The sequence below is a fragment of the Heptranchias perlo genome, chromosome 21, assembly GCF_035084215.1.
Source record: "Heptranchias perlo isolate sHepPer1 chromosome 21, sHepPer1.hap1, whole genome shotgun sequence".
Taxonomy (NCBI): domain Eukaryota; kingdom Metazoa; phylum Chordata; class Chondrichthyes; order Hexanchiformes; family Hexanchidae; genus Heptranchias; species Heptranchias perlo.
The window spans coordinates 16,574,249-16,601,198 of NC_090345.1; the positions used below are offsets into that span (position 1 = coordinate 16,574,249).

Genomic DNA, 26,950 nt, shown 5'->3' on the forward strand with positions numbered 1-26,950 from the left:
CTTTGCATCGATGAAAACTGTAATGTAACAAGCCTCTTAGATTCTCAGAAATTCAAACTTTTGGAATTTTCACAGGGAGTGCAGCTTCTGTTGAGCAAATGAGTGGATGTCTTTTGTGAAATATTCTGGCCTGTGTAGTGACTGAAGATCTTTGCCAAAGCACTTGCATAACAAGACCGTATGCACAATAACAGTTACAACAACATATCATTCAAAAGATGCCAGTAAGACATAGATGGAAAATAGTGAAAAGTAAATTTAGAACCGAAATGTCAGGAAGAACTGCTTTAGTCAAAAACTGGTAAATGCTTGGAATAATGTTCCAGAAATAAACATTGGTCGTGTCCAAAGTACAATTGGGTGTTTGTCACATTTTAAGATGTATTGACCATTTTTCCAGAAAGGATTTGGAAAAAGTCTTGCTTTTAATGTTGGATTTTTTGAAAACAGTGTGTACTGTCTTGAGTTTAAAAAAACTGCCTCCTAGATGAAAGATGGCTAATATTCCCACACCGTCACCTCTGGTGTCCCCCCAGGGATTTAACCTTGGCACTCTTCTGTTTCTCAACTATATGCTGATCCTCGGCGACATCATCCAACAATGTGACATCAGGTTCCACATGTACACTGACAACACCTAGCTCTACCTCACGACCACCTCTCTCGACCGCTCCACCATCTGTGTTGTTAGACTGCTTGTTCGACAACCAATCCTGCACAAACCGCAATTTTCTCCATTTAAGCTTCAATAAAATTGGGAAGACCAAAGCCGTTGTCTTCGGCCCCCGCCGCAAACTCCACCCCTTCCCTGGCCATTGTCTCAGGCTGAACCAGACTGATCGCAACCTCAGTGTCCAATTAAACATGAGCTGAGTCGATCACAAAGACCGCCTAATTCCACCTCCATAACAACGTCTGTCGCCACCCACCTCATCTCACCTGCTGCTGAAACCTTCATCCATGCTTTTGTTACCTCTAGACTTGACTATTCCAATGCTTTCCCAGCCAGCCTCTCATTTTCAACCCACCATAAACTTGAACTCATCTAAAACTCTGATGCCCACATCCTAACCCACACCAAATCCCACTCACCCACCATTCTTGTGCTCGCTGACCTACCTTGTCTCTTCATCGAAGTCAATGGAAATAAAAATCGGGAGAGATGTAAAACGGGCTGCCGACTTGCAGTCATCAGTTTTACACTATCGCACAAAGTCAAGGTCTACCCCTGGGTCTCTGACTGTTGTGGAGGCAGTCAGGCAGCAAAAGGCAGGTTCAAAAAAAGACATGAGACTGCAGAGAGTGGAGGCACTGCCCTGGCTGTAGGACAGAACACCAGGGAGGTATTCTGTTTAAGTTCAATAGGACGGCCCAGTGAGGCGAGAGAGAATAGTGCATTCATTATTTTATATTATTACGCAAAGCTAAGTTGTATTGATTGAAGTAAGTGAACCTGATCATAAATGTTGCTCTGTATGGTCACCTGATGTGAAATAAAGCAGTCGAATGTTTCACATTAAACCTCGACTCACCAAGTGTTCGCTCAGTCTGCCATTAGAGATTTTGAAGAAATGCATGTGCAAAAGGCACAGATACCAGTTCAGGTCACGAGGGGGTATGATTGTTACATCCATGGGATATGATATTATACCAGTGGATATAGGGCAGTGTGAGTCAACTCCCATAAAAGTAAGACGCTCAGTCCGCTTAAGGGAGCAACTGACACCACTGAATAGGAGAGTGTATCTACGACAGACCTAAATATTTAGCAGTGCTATAAAGGGAGATTAAGATATAGAAAGAACTTGTATAGCCCCTTATCATATCACATTTCTCGGGTTGTCCTAAAGCATTTCACATATGAAGGAAGATTTTCTTGTGTCTACGCACCACAACTGGAAAATTGGGCAGGTTCCTTTTCAGGTGCGTACTTTGATCTGCATGATTTTCAGATATTCACTGTGCTTAGGCGAGTCAGGAAAATCTCCCCTTTAGTTAATTACTTTGAAGTACAGTCACTATTGCTGCGTAGGCTAACGTAAGTGCAATAGCCATTTTGCACACAGCAAGATCAAATTAACAGCAACAAGGTGAATGACCAGTTAATTTGCTTTTGATGGCATTGGTTAAGGAAGAACTGTTTGCCAGGACAAGAGAGCTCTCTCCTCTAAAGGCTAGCATCTTCAGCAATGTGGTACACTCAGTACTGAAGTGAAGTGTCAGTCTAGCTTAGGAGTTCAAATCGAGTGGAACTTGAACCCATGATTTTTTGACCCAGAGGCAAGAGTGCTACCAGTTGAGCCAAGGTGTCACTGATACTCGAAGGCAATGTTTTGATGAATGGGCCTTCTCGTACGTAACAGCTCTTGTATCAAGAGGGCTGTCTATTTTTGAGTCAAAGGGTGAGAGTCCTGGCTGATTTTTGCCCCATATAGTTTATGTGCATTGAAGGCAGTTGTAGAGCCCAGCTGAGATAAGTTGACTCAGCGTAGACCGGGGCGGAGGGGATGGGGGCGGATTTCCACAGGGGTTCTCCTGCTTGTCTGCTGTAACTTCGGTGGAAGAGCCAAGGAAACTCTGGAAAAACAGTATAAATGCTGTTTACTTTGTTTCCCCAGGGTTTCTGTGGATCATCCTCTGAGGTTAGGGCGGATGAGTAAGAGAACCTTCACAGAAATTCACCTCCATGGGTCAAACTGGGGATCTTCTTGTCTGTAGGGCTTAGGAGCACACCATGCCATTCACTTTCTCACAAAGCCATCAGAAGTGATGTGCTCATTTAGACAATAGATAACCTCCTGCGTTGTCATTAAAAATACTTTTAGATGAGCATACAGGCTGTTTGCAATTTATAGCAGTGATTCAGCCACCACTAAGAGTAATTAGACTTTGTTGACCCCATGCATTGGCTTTAAGGGAACAGATTAAGTGAATGATCAAAATTAAATGAAACAGTTGCAGTTCAACAGCTGGTGAAATATGTCTGGCAGTTCAGAGCTGTGGATATGTGATTGGAATCTCAGCAATGTCCATGTGTTCATTAAGTTAGAAAAATAGTGTCATTCTTGGGAAAAGAAAATGATCTTGGTAAATGGAATAATTTTGCTCCCTTAGTCAGGAACAAGGAAGGTGCAAAACAATGAACAAATATGAAAGTTATCAGATGGAATGCAGTCTTCCAGCTACCACTTTAAGCAGTTTACCCATTTTCACCATAAACAAAAAGTTGCAGATGCTGGAACTCAAACAAAACCAGCTGGTCAGGCAGCAGCTGCAGAGAGGACAGAAGGTAAGACATTTCGTGTGTGGACCTTTTTGGCTTATTCCCAATTAGTCGTAGTTGGGGGAGGCTCAAAAAGTACGAACAAAATCCAGTTTCTCTGATGTTACTGTGTGTTGTCACTCTGATCTCCCAGTATGGGAGATCAGAGGGAAAGTCACACAGCTTCTCTTGCACACTGCCTGGCAGTGGCTTTATTGATGGAGGTCTTGGAGTTGCTTATTTGCCCGCTGTTTTGGCTGAGGATAGTATACCATGTAGTAGAACCAAACAAAGGAAGAGACAAAAGTACCCTTAGAACAGAAAAAAAATTCTCATGCTCAATAGGAACTGAAGATATAAATGAGTGTTTGGCCCAAATAATTCTGCAATTTAAAAATATTCTGTTCTAGTTATTTCTATGCACATATCCAATCATTCAACATGTGCTCTTTTAAATCTACATTTTGGCATTAGTGTCTTTGTTGGTTACATTAGTGTCTTTGTTGCTCAGGAGTTTAGCATGTGTGGATAAAATAGCAGAGGATGCACAGTAGAGCTAATACTAGTATCAGCACTGACAACATCTTGATATGATGGATATCCTACTTGATCTCCAGATCAAGATTGGTAAGTGATTTGCAGATTGAACAGTACAATTACTATTTGTTAAATTCTCTATAAAATCCACTTAAGAAACTAAATCTGCCAATGTACACCATGTCCAATATGCAACAAATGTGATTATCTTGATTGACTGATTGGCAAGGTAGCTGGAAAGGAAATCAATCTGGTTGAGTAAGGGAGGAACATAGTGCCATGGACAATCAGACAAAACAACAAAGTTTCTCCAAAGGACTTTATTATTGATTGCTTTCATTTTCAATGCTGGGAGGCTGTCTGATGCAATAGCCAATCTCTTAGTTGCTAGGATGAGAAGAGGGCTGGACGAGGAGTCCAGTATTGGGCCTGGGATGGAATTTCCTGTCTGGCACATCGACCTATGTCACCCAAGTTCAAACTAAAGAACATCCATTGATAATGACAGATAGTCTAATTGTAGCTTTAACCAGTCAACAGGATTGAAGGGACTATATAGAGATTCCTGCTTAAGTTCTTTCATTGCTTTATCATCATCTAGGAAAATTGCCAGTAGAGGAAATTCAAAAAGTTACACTTTAATAACTTGCATAACTTTAATTGCATGTTCGGTTTTAAATAAACGTAGCTATAAAAGTTTGTTTCTCCATAACTTTGAAATGCAACATTTGCTGAGTCTATACCTAAATAGAAACAGCCACAAAATACTGAAATTCTATAGATAGATAAATTATAATAACTAACATTTCATACAAAAATTATTAGTATTATCTCCTATAGTATTGCTCACAGACAATCTGAAAAATACAGTTTTTTTTCTTTCTTTTCCTGTTACTGCCTCACTGCTTGTCTCTCACTCTCTAATTCTACCTTCTCTCAGTCTTTCTGTTTGTCTTTCACCCTTTATCTTTCCCCTTTTCTGTAAGTCTGTACTTCCCTTTGACTCTTCAGTATGTCACCCACGCTCTCTGCATACCTCACTTTCTTTCCGCCTGTCTTTCAATCTTTTTCCTCACACCTCTCATGGGACCTGAAGGCAGACTTAAGACTTAATTTCTGTGGCTTCCAGAGGTTTTGTCTAATCTTTTCCTGGTATGGAGCCATGACTCTCCCTTTGGATATCTGTGTAATGCTTTTGGAACTGTCTAACCACCTCCAAAACATTTTAGTCAAATTATAGAGCAGAAGATTGTTCCCATCAATTTCCCTTATGCCATCTCCTAATCCTATTCCAACAATACCTGGCCAGAGAAATCAGAATGGGGCGGGGGCAGAGGGGGAGGTGCTGAGACACAAGAGATATGGGGTGATGGGAACTCTTATTAGGGGGCTGGGAGCACTTGGGGAGGGCTCGAAGTGCACTCATGCCAGACCTGGGAGTGGAATGCCAAAATGTGGGGCAGGATAGCTGCCAACAGATACAAAATCCCACATCAAATTGATCCAGTCAGAAGATATATAATCAGAACATATGTTTGGTCCATAGGTTCCATGTGATCATTAATCAGATCTCAGAATACAGACATTGCCGAATGAATAAGAATAGACACTTTTTTTAGGCAAATTACAGTAATGTATTTCAAATTGTTTTCTGGTAAACCTGTAATAAGAATATCATAACGGAGTTTAGGGCTCTTGTGAGAATCTTTCTCAGCACCAAACTGATGCCAGTGCACTCCCAAAATCAACAAGAAAAGCATTGCTACAAAATAAAACACAATACCAGTTTCTTGTAATTGAAAAAATTGAAAGAGAAAGGTAAAGAAATGCTAATTATTAATGGTTGCCAAGAGCAAGGACTTCAAACATATTGTCATAGAGTCATAGAGTCATAGAGTTATACAGCACGGATAGAGGCCCTTCGGCCCATCGTGTCCGCGCCGGCCATCAGCCCTGTCTACTCTAATCCCATATTCCAGCATTTGGTCCGTAGCCTTGTATGCTATGGCATTTCAAGTGCTCATCCAAATGCTTCTTGAATGTTGTGAGGGTTCCTGCCTCCACAACCTTTTCAGGCAGTGAGTTCCAGACTCCAACCACCCTCTGGGTGAAAAAGTTCTTTCTCAAATCCCCTCTAAACCTCCCGCCTTTTACCTTGAATCTATGTCCCCTTGTTATAGTACCCTCAACGAAGGGAAAAAGCTCCTTAGTATCCATCCTATCTGTGCCCCTCATAATTTTGTATACCTCAATCATGTCCCCCCTCAGCCTCCTCTGCTCCAAGGAAAACAAACCCAATCTTCCCAGTCTCTCTTCATAGCTGAAGCGCTCCAGCCCTGGTAACATCCTGGTGAATCTCCTCTGCACCCTCTCCAAAGCGATCACATCCTTCCTGTAGTGTGGCGACCAGAACTGCACACAGTACTCCAGCTGTGGCTTAACCAGTGTTTTATACAGCTCCATCATAACCTCCTTGCTCTTATATTCTATGCCTCGGCTAATAAAGGCAAGTATCCCATATGTCTTCTTTACCACCTTATCTACCTGTTCCGCCGCCTTCAGGGATCTGTGAACTTGAACACCAAGATCCCTCTGACCCTCTGTCTTGCCTAGGGTCCTCCCATTCATTGTGTATTCCCTTGCCTTGTTAGTCCCTCCAAAGTGCATCACCTCGCACTTTTCCGGGTTAAATTCCATTTGCCACTGTTCCGCCCATCTGACCAACCCATCTATATCGTCCTGCAGACTGAGGCTATCCTCCTCGCTATTTACCACCCTACCAATTTTTGTATCATCAGCGAACTTACTGATCATACCTTTTACATTCATATCCAAGTCATTAATGTAGACCACAAACAGCAAGGGACCCAGCACCGATCCCTGTGGTACCCCACTGGCCACAGGCTTCCAGTCACAAAAACAACCTTCGACCATCACCCTCTGCCTTCTGCCACTAAGCCAGTTTTGTATCCAAAGTGCCAAGGCACCCTGGATTCCATGGGCTCGTACCTTCTTGACCAGTCTCCTGTGCGGGACTTTATCGAAGGCCTTACTGAAATCCATGTATACCACATCCACTGCGTTACCCTCCAATAATTTTCCTACCACTGATGTTAGGCTCACTGGCCTGTAGTTCCCCGGTTTTTCCCTACTCCCCTTCTTGAATAATGGTATTACATTAGCGGTTCTCCAGTCCTCTGGCACATCCCCTGTGGCCAGAGAGGTTCTGAATATATGTGTCAGAGCCCCCGCAATCTCCTCCTTTGCCTCGCACAGTAGCCTGGGATACATTTCGTCCGGGCCTGGGGATTTATCCATTTTTAGGCCTGCTAAAATCGCCAATACCTCCTCCCGCTCGATGTTAATATGTTCGAGTATATCACAGTCCCCCTGCCGTATTTCTATGTCTACATCGTCCTTCTCCATAGTGAAAACAGATGCAAAAAATTCATTTAGAACCCCTCCTACATCTGCCGGCTCCACACACAGATTGCCATTTTTGTCCCTAATGGGCCCTATTTTTTCCCTAGTCATCCTCTTACCCTTAATATACTTATAAAACATCTTAGGATTTTCCTTTATTTTGCTCGCCAGTGTTATTTCATGGCCCCTCCTTGATCTCCTAATTTCTTTTTTAAGTATCCCCCTGCACTTTTTGTACTCCTCTAGGGCTTCCTCCGTCTTTAGCCTTTTGTATCTGCCAAAAGCCCTGCTTTTTTTCCTAATCCATTCTCGTATTGTGATCTAGAATGTTTGTAAAGAAATCTAGTTTAAAAAATCTACATTATCGTGTAACATAGGACATTAAGAAATAAGGAAAAGATGTTAAATATGAAAAAAGTCAAGCTGCTTCCTAATCATGGATTGTGAAAATCACAAATCAGTATACTTGAATAGATTTTGCCAGTCTTTCATGCTATAAAAATGTAGGGAGTAGAGAATTCCATTCAGCCTGTCTGGCTTGCTTTTAGATCCTGTTCATTAGCTGATCTGATTATTTCTTATCTTTTTCCCACCCTTAACCCAAACCCAAGTACTTTTTGCCAAAACAGGAATTGATTCATTTTTGTTTTATTGCTTCAGCTGAACCAGTATCCACTTTACTGGTAGAAATCATGTCTTTAAGTATAAAGAAATGATTCTACTTTGCATAATATTTGTTTGTAAAAATATTTATCCATTCATCAAACCAATTACATTTATGTGGTTATAAAATATGAGCATCAAATAATTATTCTTAGTCTATTCAGTGTGTTCTAAGGCACTGATTAAAAAGCTTCAATAAACATAACATTTAATTTTAGGACATATTGGTGTAGATTTTCAACTTGCCACCTAAATGTCGTTGTGGATCATTCACCATTATAAAGGCCACCCGATTTTCATTTCCCTTGATTTAAATGGAAATTGGGCAGTTTCTATTACAGGTGGCCGATCCGCAACACCAGTTGAAAATCTACCCCACTGAATTCTTTTCAGTTTGAAATTTAGTGTTCGTAGCCTGGAATTTCCTCGGAGCTGCACCCATTCCACTGCAGTAACTTTACCGTATGTGCGGCGGTAAACCCTGTTCACGAGCGTAAATAGGGTTTCCACCACACATCCAATGAAGTTACGGTGGCAGATCAGCAACAGCTCTGAGGAAATTTAGGGCATTTTTCACTTGAAGTTGGGAGTTTTTCATGTGTACATTAAATAATATGGGGCTGTAATTCCAATGGCTCTGCTGCATTGGTGGAGTGGGGTCTAAGTCCACCAACTCAGAATAATGCCGAGTATCTCCCAAATGACACCGTACCTGTAAGGTTACACCATGCCACACCGACAGAGCACAGCCAGCCTGGGAAGGGCCTAACACAAATAGAGCTATACAACTCTTTAGTAACCAAAGGAGCAATTTGGTCTGGCTCTTTAAGGTAATCGATTGCCCCAGGATCAATTATGTTTTTCCTGTGGTATCCTGCCACCTTGGGAAGGCTCTTGATGGAACATTTGCCTGCTGTCATCAGATGTGGGTTCAGTTGGGCCTAGCAGGTGACATACTGAGTGGAATTTCCTGGGGAAGATTGGGGAGCTCCCCGGACAAATCCCTTTGACAGAGTGGGTAGAGGGTGTGGGGCAGCATTTGGAAGATTCACCCTTTTCCCCCCGTACCAGAATTTTCAAGCCTGTTATCCAGAATTCTAGCAGAACTGGGTTCTGACCTAGTTTCCAATTCCCCTTCTGGAGATGCACCCTGGGCCCGAGTGGAATTTTTGATCCTATATATACTTTTACGGTGCATTCACAATACAAGTTTAGTGTCAGTATGAAGTGGCTTTGACTTCATACTGACACTAAATTTGTGTAGTGTAAATTGAGTGTGAAGGCCCAATCAGACTCTGAAGCACAGCAGTGTGAGCTTCCTGCCTGTAGGGAATCTCACTCTGCTTTGCTGTGGTATCAGGTCGGGTTTTAGTGTAGTTTCAAGCTGCATTTACACTATAAATGGCACAACAGTTGGAATATGATTACACCCTTACAGGTGGGCAAAGCAGTCCCAGTTCAGAGATCTGCTAAATAAAAAGAAAAGCAGTCAAATCTCACTGGATGTAGAGCCAAGCCAAACTGCTAAAATTAGCTTTCCTACTGCAATAGAAATGAATGGGAGAAAATTGTCATATAACATAATTGGAACATATAAAAAAAGCTATCTGCTTGTCATTATTACACCTATGCTACTGAATTCAGTAACCTTTTCCTAATGATACTCATCATTTATTTTTCTTTCCTGCACTTGAGTTAAATTTCTACAGCAATTGCAATAGAAGACAGGGAAATCTGATAGCACCAGCATACCAAGTAGAATGTGGAGCTTTGAAATGCACCAATTGAAAGCGTTGTACTGTCCTGGCAATGGTATAAGGCAAATGAAAGAAAGGGAACAAAGATTGTTTTGCAAAGTTATTTTGGCAATATTTACAAGTTGGAATGTACCATTAAACTTTACAAAGCATGAGCCTTAGGAACTTCCCTCCCCCCATCTGCAGATAAATACACCCAAGTCACTTACTCGCGAAAAAAAACCTGCTGTTTGTGATGCTCTAAGATACATTGGTTGTGAATGAATGTGCGGCATTGCAATCTTTTGGAGGGAGTCAGTGTGTGAATATTGAAAGCTGCAATATTTTCTACAGTCATAATGGTTCATGAAAGTCAGACAGTGGTTGACAAAGTGAGGTTGATACTACTGCAGTCCGTATTCAGCCAGTAAATATCTCTCTTTTCCTTCTCAAACAAAATAGTGTAATAGTGAGTTTTTTGAAGCTAACTTTTTCACGAATAGTACAATCAAAATATATGAACATGAGCATGACTCTGACTATAAGTTTCTCAATCTTTTTAAAATTTATAGTTGTATTGTAGTATGTCATAGATGTAATGAAATAAAGTGACTTGCTAGTATTACAAATTGTGTCATGTCAAGTCCTTAATGTTCCTAAGGTGAATAAAGGTTCAGTTGATATTTCCAATGTGTGCAGCAGTATCACAATCAGGACTGTTGCCTGGATTTCCTATGGAGTATTAAATTTACTGTTATATAGAGACATTTTGAAAGCCAGTGGATAAGGGGAGAGTCCCTGCGGGGGATTCAACCCCATATTTTTAAGCCAGTTGTTTAGACAGGGTACTTCTATTTGTCGTTGATATAATCAGCAAAGTTGTGGCTGTACTGGCACTGTTCAACTGTTCAGATACTCTTGTCGTCCTACAAGTACTGCAGCACTCTGCGAGGGGTGGACTGCTTCACATTGAGGTGAGGCTATGCTTTCAGCCTGTGCCATATAATTTTACCTTCCCGCTGAAGAAAATAACTTGCATTTGATATAGTTCTTCCCACATTAATTACTTGGAAGTGTCGTCACTGTTGTTTGTAAAGGTCAGTAGTTACCGTAGATTGCACCTCCACTTCCTCAAAAACAAAAGTTGAATCAAGGAAGTTATGCTAAACCTTTATAAAACACTGGTGAGGCCCCAGCTGGAGTATTGTGGCCAATTCTGGGCACCACACTTTAGGAAGGATGTCAAGGCCTTGGAGAGGGTGCTCCACTAACCTAACTTTGCTGGAATTGCGGCAGAACCCTATGAAGCATGTAAAATAGATTTATACTGTACTTCCGGCAAAGTTGCGTCAAAGGAGCAGGAGCAGCTCCGAGGAAATTCTCCTTTCAGTTGGTATTTGCACCAGCGCAAATGTCTACACTTAAATTCAATAATTGATCTACTGTCCCATGCGACCCTAATGGGTTACAACCGTACCAGATTAGGAGGGTTAAATTGGTTAACCCCCAATGCCAGGCGTGGTGCATAATTAGCCCGTGCCCGGTGGTTCCGATGCAGGCAGCACGTTAGATTCGTGCTGCCTCCTCATTTACCTGATTGAAGCGCATCATGGGGGCCTAGCTGTGCTGTTCTCTCCAGTTTCGGCACTTCTCACCAGCAGGGGGGCTCAAATCTCATGTGTGTTGCTCACACCTCTTAAAGGCAGCCTGCACCATATATGTAAGTGCAAAATATAAGATACGGGTCCACACGGAGTCTGACAGAGATCAGACATTGCACGTGTAAAACACAGATGAAGTTTCCGTCCCTATGTTTACAAACTGATGAGTTATGTGAAAACAATGAATAAAGATTGCACGCTACTAAATCCCACATCCTCCAGTCTGCATGCCAGACCTCACCAATCTGCCAATCTGAGTTTGTACCAGGCCTGCGAGAGAGTGTGCACCAAGGTTCTGTGCTGATGCACTGGAGACCTTGGTGCACGAGGTGGACAGAAGGAGGGGCATTCTATGTCCGTAGGGGGGGCAAGAGGCCCTCCAGACATATGCTCAAGAGGCAGTGGGAGGCAATAGGGGACAAAGTCAATGCCAGGCACATAGCACCACGAACATGGATGCAGTGCAGGAAAAAGTTCAATGCTTTGACGAGAGTGGTCAAAGTGAGTGAGGTCAAGTGGCATCTCCTACCAACTGCACCACTAACCGCACCACTGCTCCACGCACTACACCCCATCACCCACCTGCCAATAAAGTCTTTCAATCAGTGCTCAACTCTTCGAATCAGATGCTTCCTCTCACCCTCGCACATCACTACTGTTGCAAGCCGCACACTCACAGGTCACACACACTGGCAGCTATTCAATCATGGCAGGCACATCACCCAAATAACCTGCAGGACACTCACCAACACAACGTCCCGCTTTCTCGCAGGAGAAGGTAGCGCATAACGGCAAGTGTCAGTGGCATTTAGCCCCTCGAGCCTGTTCTGCCATTCACTGAGATCATGGTTGATCTGTGACCTAACCCCATATATCCGCCTTAGTCCCATATCCCTTAATATCCTTAGTTAACAAAATCTATCAATCTCAGACGTAAAATCAACAATTGAGCTAGCACTAAATACCGTTTGTGGAAGAGCGTTCCAAACTTCTCCCACCCTTTGCGTGTGGAAGCATTTCCTAACTTCACTCCAGCAAGTCCAGGCTCTAAATGTTAGGCTATGTCCCCTAGTCCTAGTATTCAAGTATAGGAGACCTCCAAAAACGGATACAAATGCATCAGCAGCCAGAAGCAATAATTCAGCAACTAACCTGTAAATCCTGTGTGGTCACTTTAAATAGTGCTGGTGGGGGGTCTTCCAGGCTCTCTGACATGTTTAGCTGGTCGTGGTTAAGACAGTATATTGGCTGCAGCATTAAGTGCCAAAATGGTGTCTATCCCTTTAAATCACGTTACACACTGATCTAACGCATATTCTCCTTACTTTACATGCAGCCGGTGTTCGTTACCTGTGCCCGCGCGAACCCCTTTATCAAGATAGCGTCCGGTGCATGTCACGCTAGAAGCTTGTGCGTGCGTTCCAGACGCCATTTTGGAAGTTCAGGGAGCCGCGTAGGGCCTATACAAAGGGTGCTACACGGCCGAATTTCTAGCCCTGTGTGTTTGTGCATAATAAGAGAATGCAGCCCATATAGTATACACGACCTTCAAACTATGAGAAGATTTAAATTCCTTGATTTATAAATTTTTAATACATTTTCACTGGAATAATTTCCGGCTCTAGTATATGTCCTTGCGGTGACAGTACAAATTTGAAAGCCTGTGTATTTATTTTCCTCGTCTATTATATATGAGATATTTCTAGAATCTACAAGAGCTCTTTAATCAAATTATTCATAACATTTTTACGGTATTTTATTTAGTTAATTAAAAAAAATCCGATGAATAGAAAGTAATTTCACAGTTTGCTCGCGCTACTAAAAAGCAATCTTCATTGATTGTATTTAATGAAAATAATTGCTATTTGTGATCAAAAGGATACCGTTAAATAGGTATTTGTTTTTGCCAATTAGTTAACATTCTTTTGAGAAACAAAGTATTAACTGACTGCTTGTATTGCAAGTAATTAGTTTTTAAATTTACTATTCATAAGTGACATGTGAAGTGTGATAATCATTAAACTGCAACTGGAAATTGAAAGAAATCATTTAACAAAACACCTTTGAAAAAAGTAGCTGAAATCACACGGATTTGTGGAACAATCAGGAGTGACAAAACAGAAAGCATTTTAGAAAGGCTAAGCCTTCTATACATTGTTCTACCGTTTGTGAGTTTTGTTTTATGTGGTTAATTGGAAACTAAAACAACATTACTACAGTCTTAATTCAGTTAATCGGCTTTTAGTCTGGGAGCTTTTGATCTATACAGGCCTCAAATGTCAGTGTCAGCACATCCCAGAAGCTGAATGTCAAGCAGGAGTATAATACCCTAGATCAGACTAAAACCGAATTTTGTCATTGTTTTACTGTTAATCGTCACTATTCACTAACTAATAGATCTCCCGTGGCGTTCCTAGCAAGTACTGTACTGTGAAATGTAGGGCAGGGAATGGAACACATGAGTGAAGTGGGAGCTGCAGGGGGCACAAAGTCCAAGTGGAAGCTGCGATGGAGCAGGTTCAGTTTCCTGTTAACTGGTAACTTGCAGTGGCAAAATCTGGAGCTTAGGCTATGCGAAGGTGTTCCCGGGGCTGACGCTGATGGCACAGGTGTTCCCGGGGCTGACGCTGATGGCACAGGTGTTCCCGGGGCTGACGCTGATGGCACAGGTGTTCCCGGGGCTGACGCTGATGGCACAGGTGTTCCCGGGGCTGACGCTGATGGCACAGGTGTTCCCGGGGCTGACGCTGATGGCACAGGTGTTCCCGGGGCTGACGCTGATGGCACAGGTGTTCCCGGGGCTGACGCTGATGGCACAGGTGTTCCCGGGGCTGACGCTGATGGCACAGGTGTTCCCGGGGCTGACGCTGATGGCACAGGTGTTCCCGGGGCTGACGCTGATGGCACAGGTGTTCCCGGGGCTGACGCTGATGGCACAGGTGTTCCCGGGGCTGACGCTGATGGCACAGGTGTTCCCGGGGCTGACGCTGATGGCACAGGTGTTCCTGGCACTGATGCTGCTGCCCTTATCCTTCTAGATGGTGGGGGTCGCTAGTTGGGAGGTGCTGCCGAAGAAGCCTTGATGACTTGAGGTAGTGTGGCCTGTAGATAGTGCACATTGCAGCCACAGTATGCTGGTGGTAGAGAGAGTGGATGGGGTGCTGATCAAGCAAACTGATAAGTCCCGGATGGTGTCAAGCTTCTCGTGTGTTGTTGCAGCTGCACCTATCTGGTCACATGGAGAGTATTCCGTCACATGCTTGACTTGCGCCTTTTAGGTGGCACTTGTGCAGCGCCAAAGTTACTTGCCACTTATCTGCCTAAGCCTGAAGCTGAGTGGTCCTGGCGGAACCCAAACTGAGCATCGGTGAGCAGGTTATTGCTGAGTAAGTGCCGCTGATAGCACTGTTGATGACTCCTTCCATCACTTTACTGATGATTGAGAGTAGGCTGATCGGACAGTACTTGGCCGGATTGGATTTGTCCTGCCTTTTGTGGACAGGGCATACCTGGGCAATTTTCAAATTGTCAGGTAGATGCCAGTGTTGTAGCCGTACTGGTACAGCTTGGCTTGGGGCACGGCTAGTTCTGGAACACATATCTTCAACACTACAGCCGGGATGTTGTCAGGGCCTGTAGCCTTTGCTGTGTCCAGTGCAATCAGTTGTTCCTTGATATCATGTGGAGTGAATCAAATTGGCTAGGCATTTACAAATATTTGCTAATTGACAGAAATTTCTCTCAACAAATGGCATCTAATTGACCAGATTCCATGATACAACATGTTGCTCATCAGCATTTGTTGCTTGCCCCTGCCAATCCATCTTACAGGTCTTTCATTGTACCTCATGTGTATCTATACCTCAGCTTGGCATACAGCCAAGCTGTACCTTACAATTGAACCTTGCCACACTCATCTCCCAAGAGCTTCACATGTCAAACACTTAATAAAATAGTCACTCACGAACATCCAGGTTGGGCACATGACAGCCATCAATGGGAAATTCAGCAGTGTGGTGACATTGGATAGTCATGTCATTCTATTCATTGGGAAAGAAATGAAAATACTGACTATGCTGACTGAACATATGTATCAGTTACTTGTTTGATGTATATTTGGACAACAACACATTAAAATATCAGCTATTAATACTGGGAATGAACCAGATGCATAACAGTTGAGGGCAGTGGTAATTTTGAAAGCCACTGGCAGGGCCATTAATATATTGCAACTTGACTGCGGATGTCCTTGCTATAGATGGCAAAACTCTGCAACTTGCTCCCTACTGAACATGAGCAAGTTGTGGCAGCTGTCCTTGGTCATAGGCACATAGGTGTGCCAAGGTCTGCAGAAATGGTCTGGTGCCTGCTGATCTCCCTCGCATACCTTCTTTCATCTTGTATCATTTCAGTCATGAAATACCATATTTGAGGTACTTTAAAAACAAACATACCATAAGGAGTAATTAAAAATTGGCCCCAAAAATGTTGCTGAATATATTAGCAATAAAAATGGCAGAAATATATAAAATAATCTTATAAAAACAGGACTGTGAACACTGCAACATAAATAAAAATCTGAGGCACTTTAAGGACTATTTTGCACATTTTGCAAATACTGTAAAGTGTAAACATGTAGAAGTTGGGCATGTGCTCAGCTGTGAAGCTTTCCATAGCCAAATAATCTGTTGCCAGTGACATTAAAGGATCACATATGAAGAATGACCCCTTGGATGAGGTAACAGAGGGTGGCGGCTTCTGTGGAACTGCACCATAGCAAGAGGGTGATGGGAAGGTAATGCTGCACATTACTCTCATTCCAAATAGATGCACAAGGGAAAAAAGAACAAACCTGGTGAAAAAGCCACCTAATTGAGCCAGACATTTACTTAAATATTTATGCATCAAATCTGGAGCCTTAATGAAGCTAGGGCACAAAATAGGAAGATGCACTTCAGCTCATTAAATGAAGCAGACTGTAGAATAGCAGCCCAGTAAGCAATGGACACAAGGCTTGCTCTCCAAATGCTGTGACCCTCCTGCACCCATTGGCTGCCTGCTCTTCTAAGCACTGCAAAACATAATCGATCTTATGATAAGTGTAGAACAGATTAATTTGAACCATTATTAGCAACAGGAACTCATCCCAGTAATGTTTACTACGTTGATAACATTGAAACAGTTCTGACCAGAAAAGGCTTTTCTTCTTGTAGATTAAAGCAAGGCATATATCCAGATACCTTTGGGGTGTTAGCATTGTCTAAAGACATTTATTAGGTCGGTCCAAGGTGTTAATTGTATCCATATAATTGATATCAATTAGTGTTAATTGTATTCAGGTGGTGCGCATCAATTGGGGACTCTCGTATCCATTTATATGAGAGCTTATCTAGGGTGTGGAGTGGGTGTAATGTGGAGCTCTGTGAATAAAGGTTTGGAAGCAACTGAAGATCAGGCTCTAGTATTCTATCTTTCACCACCTAGCTATCCAATTAATTACACAAGGATAATTGACAACTAAAATCCTCTGTGACTCTTTTTACAATATCTATAGTATTTCTGCAGAGTTCATGAACAGTTGATCTCAAGATATTTTTTACACTTGCATTTCATTATGGCAAGGAAACATTAGAACTCATACATAAAAATCAAGAAAACAGATATTTCTCATATCCATAGGTGATTTTAAAACTTGTTTTTACTGTAATTGTTCTTTGGTTACAATGTATTGTCATAAATTACATTCATAGTGTGTGTATCATAGTGTGTTTTTTATATATATATATATATATATATATATCACACAATATGGAGCTGATTCCAGGCATTGCATCCAAATGACATTTAGTCAAAATATTCTAATTTTATGTTAACAGTAATGTACTGCACTGCTACACTACTAGCTCTTTGTTAGCAAGCAGGCTGCTCTTTTATCTCATGAAACAATCAATACCAGAGAGCTTCTGCTTTTTCAACAGACCTTTTTTTTCCCTTGATTTTCTCCATTCCCATCACCCTCCTGAGGGCACTGGCTCCTTACTATAGTGCAGTTCCACAGAAGCTGCCAGCCTCCGTTACTTCACCCAAGAGGTCATTCTTCATATGCGATCCTTTTATGTCACTGCCAGTAGACTATTTGACTATGGAAAGCTTCACAGCTGAGCACTTGCCCAACATCTACACATGCACTCTGTAGCAGGGTCATCAGATAGCAATCAATCTACTTGTTTTATAAGCTTAGCTTTTACAATCAAAACCTCAACTATTAATTTCTTTGTAACCAATTTTATAATTTAAAAAATTGGCATTCAAAATTTCCACAAGTACAAAGAGTAATTGTGTGTGGGGGGGGGGGGGGGTTGCTGAATGCTCTGTGCAAATTGGTACTATCAATTTTCTTTTGGGAAGTACACTTTGGGAAGTAAAAGAGTGTAGTTTGTATTGCTTTGGAAACAAAGACAGTCATAGATAGTCCCTTTGTTATGAACAGAAAAATATAATTGCTTCAGATGGCTGTAAAATTATACAATTGATTGATGCATCTTGAAATGTTCAAAAAGCTCGTCAAAAAAATCATTGCTTTTCATTCCAACACACTGTACTTGTGAAGGCCTCAGCCAAGAGGAAGCTGACAGAAAGTATACTATTATATTTCTCTAGTTTCAAAGACATAAAAATGGAATCCACATGCAGATAGCATTTTCTCCTGTTAATCCATTAGTCACAGGTTGTAGCACTGAGCCCTTTCACTAAACTGACAACTTTGGTGAGGTTGAAGAATTTACTTTTGGCAATTCGTTTTTATTGTTGCTAAATTCATGCTCTGGAAAAGGATGTGCAAAGGTGGTTTTACCTCCACAATATAGTGTCAGCTGCCAGCGATTGTCAATAGAAAGGGTACAAACTCCTTGACTCCAGCAAAGCCCTCAGCCCAAATGTTTTCGGTTTTTGAGAGCTGCAGCTAATGGCAGTGCAAACTATGGGCCACTAATCAGCCCATGGCTGGAATAGCAGCACACAACATGGAAAAGCCAGAGAGCAGGATTTTCAAGTTGTGGCTATCTACTTGGGCACTGGTCTACTAGGACCCTAATAATAACATAAAATGTCATAAAACTTACTGAATCACTAAGATATTAGTGATCCTGAGCTATTTGCTTCCTTGAGTCGGATGCATTTTAAATACCTATTGGGGGTAATTTTGACTTTGGGTGATCATGTAAAACGGGTGATATCGATTGAGCCGATAATGATATTGATATTGCCTGTTATATACGATCACCCAAAGTCACAATTACCCCCATTGTGACTATTTATTTTTAGTTTGAATAATTAGTCAGTAACAGTCTATAGATTATGTCACCATGTGTAAATATTTATCATGTGTAAGTTGTTAAGTAATTTGGATAATCATTTACAATGATCTACAGAAAGGTAGTATTGCAATACAGCATTTTTCAACGTGTATCAGCAATGTTTACAGAGCTAATAAGCCAGTGGAATACTATTTTCATTCATGTGTAAGCAATAATCATAGACCAGGGTCAAACTCATTTCAGAGCTGCTGCTCTGACCAGTGGGCTGTTCAGTTCCTCAGCAGTGATCATTTTAGGCATGAACTTTAAAGTTGTTCCCAAATTTAAATTGACCCATTTGGTCACGTTTAGTACCACCTCTGCTTGTTCCAGGTAAATACAGCAACGCTGCTGTGACAGTCATTATGTGAACCTGCTTGTAAGAACAAATGTTTTCTATTTTTAAAAAAACTGAATTAAATTTCAGATTCAGATTTGAGTAATTGAGATCAGAACCAAATCTGAATCCACGTTCAACTTCAGAAGACTTAGATCATTGTTCAAATAGCGTATAAAACTGAAATAAAAATATAAAATGCTAGAAATACACAACAGGTCTATCAGCATCTATAAAGAGAAAAGATAAGTTAGCATTTCAGGTGTAGAGCCTTCATCCAAACAGCATTTGCAGTATTTTTCTCTTAAAATTTTATCATATAAATCTGATAAAACTAATTATTTCTCAGATGTCATTAAGTAAATCAGAATAATTTATTCCTAATTTTGTTTTCTAATACTGTGCTCTCTTTGCAATTTTGTTAAAGATTAAACCATGACCTAATGATGCTTATCTCTCGCTACAGAAAATGTCTCTTCAACTTACTCATCGCCAGCTAAAAGCCTGGGAGACCCTGGTATCACCCCACTTAGCCCTTCAATGTCTCCGGTAAGAGCATGTTTCCTTTCTCTACAAACTGCTCACATTTCTTTTGAAATATTATTACTGCTTCAAGTCTCAGTCAGAGCATAATTAATCGTTGTCAATAGCGATGCTTTTAATGATGATATTAATAACAATCAGGACATCCACCGCATTGCAAGGAAACAAGAATAAAGAAAAAGAAAGAAAGACGCGTGTTTATACAGCGCCTTTCATGTCCTCAGGACGTCCCAAAGCACTTTACAGCCAATGAAGTATTTTTGAAGTGTAGTCGCTGTAAACATTGCTGTTTTTGGGACTTTGCTGTGTGCAAATTGGCTGCCACGTTTGCTACACTGCAATATTGATTGTACTTCAAAAAAGTACTTCATTGGCTGTAAAGCACTTTGGGATGTCCTGAGGTCGTGAAAGGTGCTATATAAATGCAATTTTTTTCTTCTCTTTCTTTTGTTTTTTACTGTTTGGAAGTTAAAACTTAAATTAAATTCTAGTGTAGTGTTATTCTGCTGCCTACCAAAAACAAGGAAGATCCTATGACAGCACATGGAAAACCAGTAGCTGGAATAAACTGAAGAGGGTTCTCTGCTTGATTCCTGGTCATGTTACAAATGTACCTAGATATCTGGTCCAGTGAAAACACTCAGGGACATAGGGAGCTAAGGCTTGTCTATGACAGTAGTCTGGGACATAAAAGCCATTAAAAAAAAATACACTAAAAAGAGCAAAGAAATTTCAAAAATGTAACCAGGTAATTCTGCTAAATAAGCCAGTTTGCCGTTTATTCTTGTATAAGGCAAGTGACTGAAGTCTGGTTTTCCAGGGGAGATACCTTTATCAGTTTCCCAGTGGAAAGGAGATACCAACTGGAGAAGGCACAGAACTTTTACTTTCTGGCAGGCATCCCAACTTGAGTGCACATATCAACAGGAAGGGTACAACTCCATAAATGTGTAGGTGTAGGATTCAGACCACAGAAATGTGATCTTGGACGTTAATGCCCTTTATTCAGGGAGCAACAATGATGCTTTCATTATGCTACATTCCACCTTGTCTCCATTATTTGATGGCCCTGAAAATCATGAACAGACAGCTATTGGGAGACCAGAGCTACCCCTTGCAGCCGTGGTTGATGATCACAATTAGAGGCTACCACACAGCAGCAGAGTGCCGATACCATGAGATCTATGCCACCATTGAATTACTGTGGCATATGCCATGGGGGTACTGAATCAACAGCCCCGATCTTAACTCAGGGTGGGAATCGGGGGGTGCGGGACCATAAATGGTGGTGAACTGTCCGACCCCCTTATCCACTTTCATAGGTCTTCGAGCTGTATTCTGCTCTACCTTTAGAGCTTTGATCCTTATTGTGTTTCAATGTTTTCCATGTCTCCATGAAGGGAAAAACTGAGAAATCAGTGCCCCTTTTTGCTTTTTTTCCCCCCCCATCCTCAGGAGCACATACAAGTGCAATCATGTTTTTCTATCCAATATTTTTACAGCCTTCCTTCTGCTCCCACTTTTGGCTTCTTTTCTGCTTCTTTGGCTCTGTGCTGCATTTCATTGAGCCATCTATCTGTTCTCGATCACTACTATCCCATATATTCTTGCCTGCTGCTCTACTCCCAGTTGTTGTCTTGGCCTATCTGAAACTCCCAGATCTGGTACTCCACTTCATTTACCATCACATGAGTGCTTACAGCCCCTGTAGCCAGCCTTGCTGAGTGCTGCCACATCCCAGTGCCCTGTGTGCTACCTGGTCCCATCCAGCCATCCCCCAGTACTCACTGCTAGGACCTAGACCCCCCGCATTTGTACACTGTTGGGGCCAAATGGTGGGGGCTTTGCCCTGTATCTGAACTGTGCTATGCCTAACTTAGAAATCCTTGATGTTAATACTTGGTACTAAAAGTGGAGAAATGTTCTGCTCTGCAGCGCTGCTAGCTTTCACTTTGTTAACACGAAAACATTACCAACAATATAATTTAATATGGAGATGTTTGTAAATATGGGTGGGATAGGGGTGCAGTACATTAGTATGTTGATGGTAGCTTATTGCCCAAACATTGAGCTCGCAACTTCATCTATGTCATATAGGGGAGGTGATAAATGGAGCCCAGCACATACCCTCTTGGAGCCACAGAAAATGACAGCACACTTGCACAGATCGACATCTTGTCATTTGTGCATGTACAGCACCAGTTATTAATTTGGGACCAAGCATGGACTCTCAAAGTAATTAAAGCCAGCCTTAGTTGTCACACTTCAGATTAATGCTTCAGAATCACCACCCATCCTTGCCAGCAGACTGTTGATTATTGCAGTTTGATCTGTTGTTCAGTTGTTTCTGCTAGTTGTTAGCTAAACTTGCTAAGGCTCACCATCTGGCCTGCAGTGCTTTAATAATAATGTTCATGCTATCTGCTCTATCTTTTACATGTGTGAAATTACTGTCCTGAATAAAGACCATTAAGTGTTAGTTATGCTACCACTTTTATGTCAATGCAAAGTGGTTTTGATGCAAAAGTAGTAGTGTAATTCAGGAATCAGGTTAGTGATCTGATTATGCACCCCATGTTACCGCATGAGGCGTGAGACCTCACAGGAAATTTTTAAGCATAATTTTAAACTATTCTTGTGTATGGAGAAAGTTGCCACTCCCACCAGCTCTCACCTAGCGTTAACATTCAACTGAATAACAGATCAAACTGCAATAATCAACAGTCTGCTAGCAAGGATGGGTGCTGATTCTGAAGCATTAATCTGAAGTGCGACAACTTAGGCTGGCTTTAATTACTTTGAGAGTCCATGTTTGGTCCCAAATTAATAACTGGTGCTGTACATGCGCATTTGGAAACTGCCGAGCACAGCTCTGTGTGTGGGTGCAAGCGCTTTTGCGGAGAGCTCATTGCTGCCAGCTGAAAACGATGCAAGAACTGACAGTATAACTGGGTGTTGCATTCTATAGGTACCAGTACCTGGAGTATCTTAAATATTTACTGTCTCTCAAAGCTGAATGTGTTCCAGAGTCAATATAATAAAAACGTGACTTTTTTTGTCATACATTTACTGCATGAAGATTGTGAAACATTTTGAGAATCCTTTAGTATATCATACTAATTCAGGGGAACTGGTTCATTTGGATGATTGTGGCAGACATTATTCTGCTACTGTCACAGTGGCCCTAAAAGTGCCCCTTTTTCCATTGCTTTATAGACCTTTAGACTGTCCTTAACTTATGAGCTTCTTCCTACATTAACAAATCAGGCCAGAGAAAGATGGGTGGATAAAGCCTGACTCACAGCTTCATCAGTTACAAAAATAACCAAAAATAAAATGTTTCAATTTTAAGAGTGATTAGTATGAGATAAATCATTTTAATAAAGCTTGAACAGTATCTAATAATAAGAGATGAACACCATCTGGGACTAAAAAATATTTTTTTTCCATGTTAAAAATGATTTTTTCACAGAGATGTTTCTTCTTACAGAAAGACTCTGAACAAGCTATGTCCTTGCACCAATCATTTGTTGTGGTGGTAGCTATTGATTTTGGCACTACTTCCAGTGGATATGCTTACAGCTTCGCTAGGGACCCTGAGTGCATTCACATAATGAGGTAAGTACTGCAATGCAGAGGCACTGCTGATTTTCTGGCTGCTTCTTGGATGATAGCTGTTAAACCTCAGAGACCGGCGAGTGTGTTAGATAATGGAAAACTTCCAGGAAGAGCAGGGACTTCACTCATTTAAACGTTTAGCAAAATGTTAGTGTAGTGTTTTTGTTTTCCAAAAGACAATTAAATCTAATTAAAATGGATCCTTAAGCATGTTGGTGGTTGTCTGCAGAGATCAGACACCACAGGACCAGAAAAAAATATTTTTTAAAGCCACATGTCCTTTTTTTTAAACTTATATTTATAAAATCCACAAAATTAAAACTGTACTGTCTGAAAGTCAATTTTTTTACAGCGTGTTGCACTGAAATGCTGCAATGTGGGCTTAGGTGTGAGGGAATGAATAATTGAGTAAATAAGGATAAGCAACAAAAAGAAAAGGATACTGGCCATAAGCTTGAGCCCATTCCCTATATTGTCGCCGCACCCATGATCCAGATGAATTTCTCCTCCTAAATCGAAGGTTGTAGCTTTAGTGCTCCCCGCGGCCCCCCCCATTCATATCTGTAAGTGCTGCTCTTGTAATGTGCAGCCCTCTCCCACAAACAGATATGAAAGGGAGATTTGTAAGAAAAAGGAGTGCGAAGATGACTTCCACCAAAGTGTCCAGGACAACAGCCACCTTATGTAAGTGTGTTAACATTACAGCTGTGAGGAGCCTTGTTCTTGCATAACACTTGGTACTTGACCCATTTAATGGCCAACCCAAGCAGCAATGTTATAAGGCAACATGACCCAGTGAAACAGAAGAACATGAGCTAGCCCGTACATTTACAAAGAGCAGTGGTTGGCAAAGCTCCTTGCATTCTCCCTCTGTGTATCAAAATGACAGCGAGGAACAATAAAGAAGCTTGGCAAGACAACCTGTTAAGATGTTGCCACATGTTTTCACAATTACCTTGGCAACCTTGCATGCGTTTCTCCTCACCCGATCCCACCTTTGGGCCACAGATGAGACTACACTTATGCACTTGGTCACCTCCATCCAAGTTGTTCTGACGGTAATCTTTATTGGAAGGGTGGCTCTTTCATCCAAATGGGACCACCCTTCACTACAGCTCCAACAAAGCCTGTTTGATGAGTGGGGCCATTCTAACCTTGACCATTTTTGCAAGAAAAAAGAAGTACTCCTTTAAGGGCAGCCAGAAATCCCATTTCCATGAACTCATTGCTCCTCCTGCGCATCATGCACAACTTGCTTGGAGCAATGTCAAAATACGACCTCACATTATTGGGCAAGGTCAGCCTTTTGGCCTGAAGGCACGGCTAGGACCTGATGAGCAGCAGCCCCAGAACAACTGTTCCAAAATCACCATATCGGCCTCTTTGTCTTGTTTATTGCATTTTACTAAGGATTTTAATACCTCTATGCACTAAACCTAGGCATTGGTTACACTGCTGGTGATTTCTTTTCTGTATTTTGCTATGTATGTCAGGGTGAGGGGTGACACTGATAGGGATTGGAACACTTTTCCATTTGGACATCAAGTGTCACCATCATGCTCTCCCAGTCAGAAACGGAACAGCTAAATGCACAGTAAAACACCTTCCACTATCCACACCCAGTGTGACTTAACCCCAACCTCCCACTGGAGCACTGACTTCAACGGAAAGCAAAATCAGGCAGGGTGTATAACGAGTGGCCTGTTTTCCACCCCCGCTGCAGATGAAAATGACCTCCATGCAGTCTTATTTTCCTTTTTTAGAGGTCAATTATTTAAGCTTACTGAGTGTTTGCAAAGTATCAGTGGTATGGAAAATCAGTACAGTATTTACCTTGTATCCTAGACTGTGCTATTTCTTCTGTGTTCAGCTGCAAATCTTCCCACATCAAGAGGAACAACTTGGTGATAGTTTTTTTGGCTCACTCTGAGCTTCAACGTGCACCCCGATGAGCTCCTGGTAGTTGTACCCTGCACGGAATCATTTCAGTTTGGCACTGCGGATAAGCACTGTGCTGAGGCCCCGAGGTTGCCCTTAGATTTTGGGACTGCCTGCATGAGAACAGAAGAGGACTAAAATAACATACCATAAATCTTCAACCCTACTGGCGTGTGGTTTCCCCTCTTAGAGTGGCAGGCTACCACTTCGAGATTCTGTCTGCTCCCCTGGGTGGGTGCCCTTGTGCCACGACTGGTGCAGGTGCTTGTCCCTATTAAAGTAATGACTCCATTCCTGAGATTTAGGACAGCAATATGGTGGAGCCAAAGCCGTGAGCGGAAGTTCCAACCACTACCCTGCCAGCGATGCAATGACAGCACCAGGATGTCTGCACACATTAGACGTTTCAAAAATCCAGTACGTTTGTATTTTCACACAAGTGATCAATACAGGTACGCAGATGGTACAAGGAAAGGAAAGGAAATGTAAGGGAAGGATAAAGAGTGCAGCTGAAATTTGTGCTGCGTGCCCTTTTGTCAGATTACCTTGGTAAGAGATTATATATGTCCAAATTTGGGTTGCTTTTATTTGGCAGATGAATAAAACATTGACGTACAACTCTCCAATGTTGTAATTAGGCTGATTCTTAGTGTTAAATGGATGTTGGATTTATACCAATTTTGAGATGAGTCTGACCTCCATTTGTCATTTATAAAATGGAGTATCCTCTTGTCCTGCTGCACTCCGATGTTCAACGATGCCTGTAAGTACACAATGTACTTGACGGAAGGTATTTGAGGTATTTACTGCTGATTTTTTTTGTTCTTGCTCCCTACGTTGGGGGGTATTGGGACCTCTTTGCAAGGTTGATTTGCGATTTTCATGGAAAAATAAACCAACTTGCTGAATGTTATCCCCAAAACACCTGTAAAAATTCTGGAAAATTCCCAGAATTCCTTGTAATAAAACCAGAATTTGACCTCTTCCATTGCCAAGAGCCAGTCGTACTAATTACAAAGGAATGGAATTACAGAATGAGATCTCTTAACACACAGGTTGAAAAGCCCAGACTCCAATCTAATAAAAACAGAATCTGATTTATTCAGTCACCGTAAACCAGTGGCCATAACTGTTACAAGTTTATTTTTCATTGTACACTTTTGTAGCTTTCATTTTTGGCCTAAAAGAGGATTTTACTATGCTGAGTGTGAGCGAACCAATGGAGGTTAGTGAGGCCAGAGCAGACATCTGTACGGGACCCTTAGTTTGGAATAGGATATGATCGATAGACTTTTGGATGAATTGTATTTCATGTAGGATGGAACTCAGGAGGTTGGTGAGGAGAACATTGGAAAAGTCCGGCCTTCCGGTGATGAAGGTATGGATGGTGTCAACGATGGTGGGGATGAGATAGGGATATAGGCAAATGAAATTTGAATGGTTAAATGAAAAGGCAGAGAAAACCAAAAAGCAAATAAAGAATGAAAGTATCATTAAAAAGAAATGGTAGGTGATGTATTGCACTGTTGTATAATACTACAGTTTGCCACAGAGCAAAATTATTTGTAGCAAAATTATGCATGTATGAAAAGACATATAGGGCTCCCCCCCACCACCACCACCCCTCCCCTGATCGCGAGGGTCTCCTGAACCCCTTTCCCACGACTTGCCTAAGTACTGCGAACTGTTTCTTCAATCCCTGGCAGTGGCCTCCTGCTATCTGACATCCGCTCCTGCCCACATGCCGGCTGCCACCTCCCGCCAGTTTTGGGTGGGAACCTGATGGGGCGTATGCAGATGAGGCCTGGGTGTTAAAATTTTCCGAGCCTGCTGAGGTCGAGACGGTTTGCCACCCGCCTCAGCCCCTGCCCGTTTGA

The 26,950-nt window shown here is 41.9% G+C and overlaps 1 protein-coding gene across 2 annotated transcripts in view; it reads left to right on the top strand.

Moving 5' to 3' along the window:
• hspa12a (heat shock protein 12A) overlaps positions 1-26,950 on the top strand; it is a 101,602-nt gene that overhangs the window by 23,100 nt on the left and 51,552 nt on the right. For both annotated transcript variants that reach the window (XM_068002147.1, XM_068002148.1), the window contains exons 2-3: positions 19,441-19,523; positions 23,008-23,135. In XM_068002147.1, the coding sequence (XP_067858248.1) occupies positions 19,441-19,523; positions 23,008-23,135 (211 nt within the window). The remainder of the gene's footprint in view (positions 1-19,440; positions 19,524-23,007; positions 23,136-26,950) is intronic.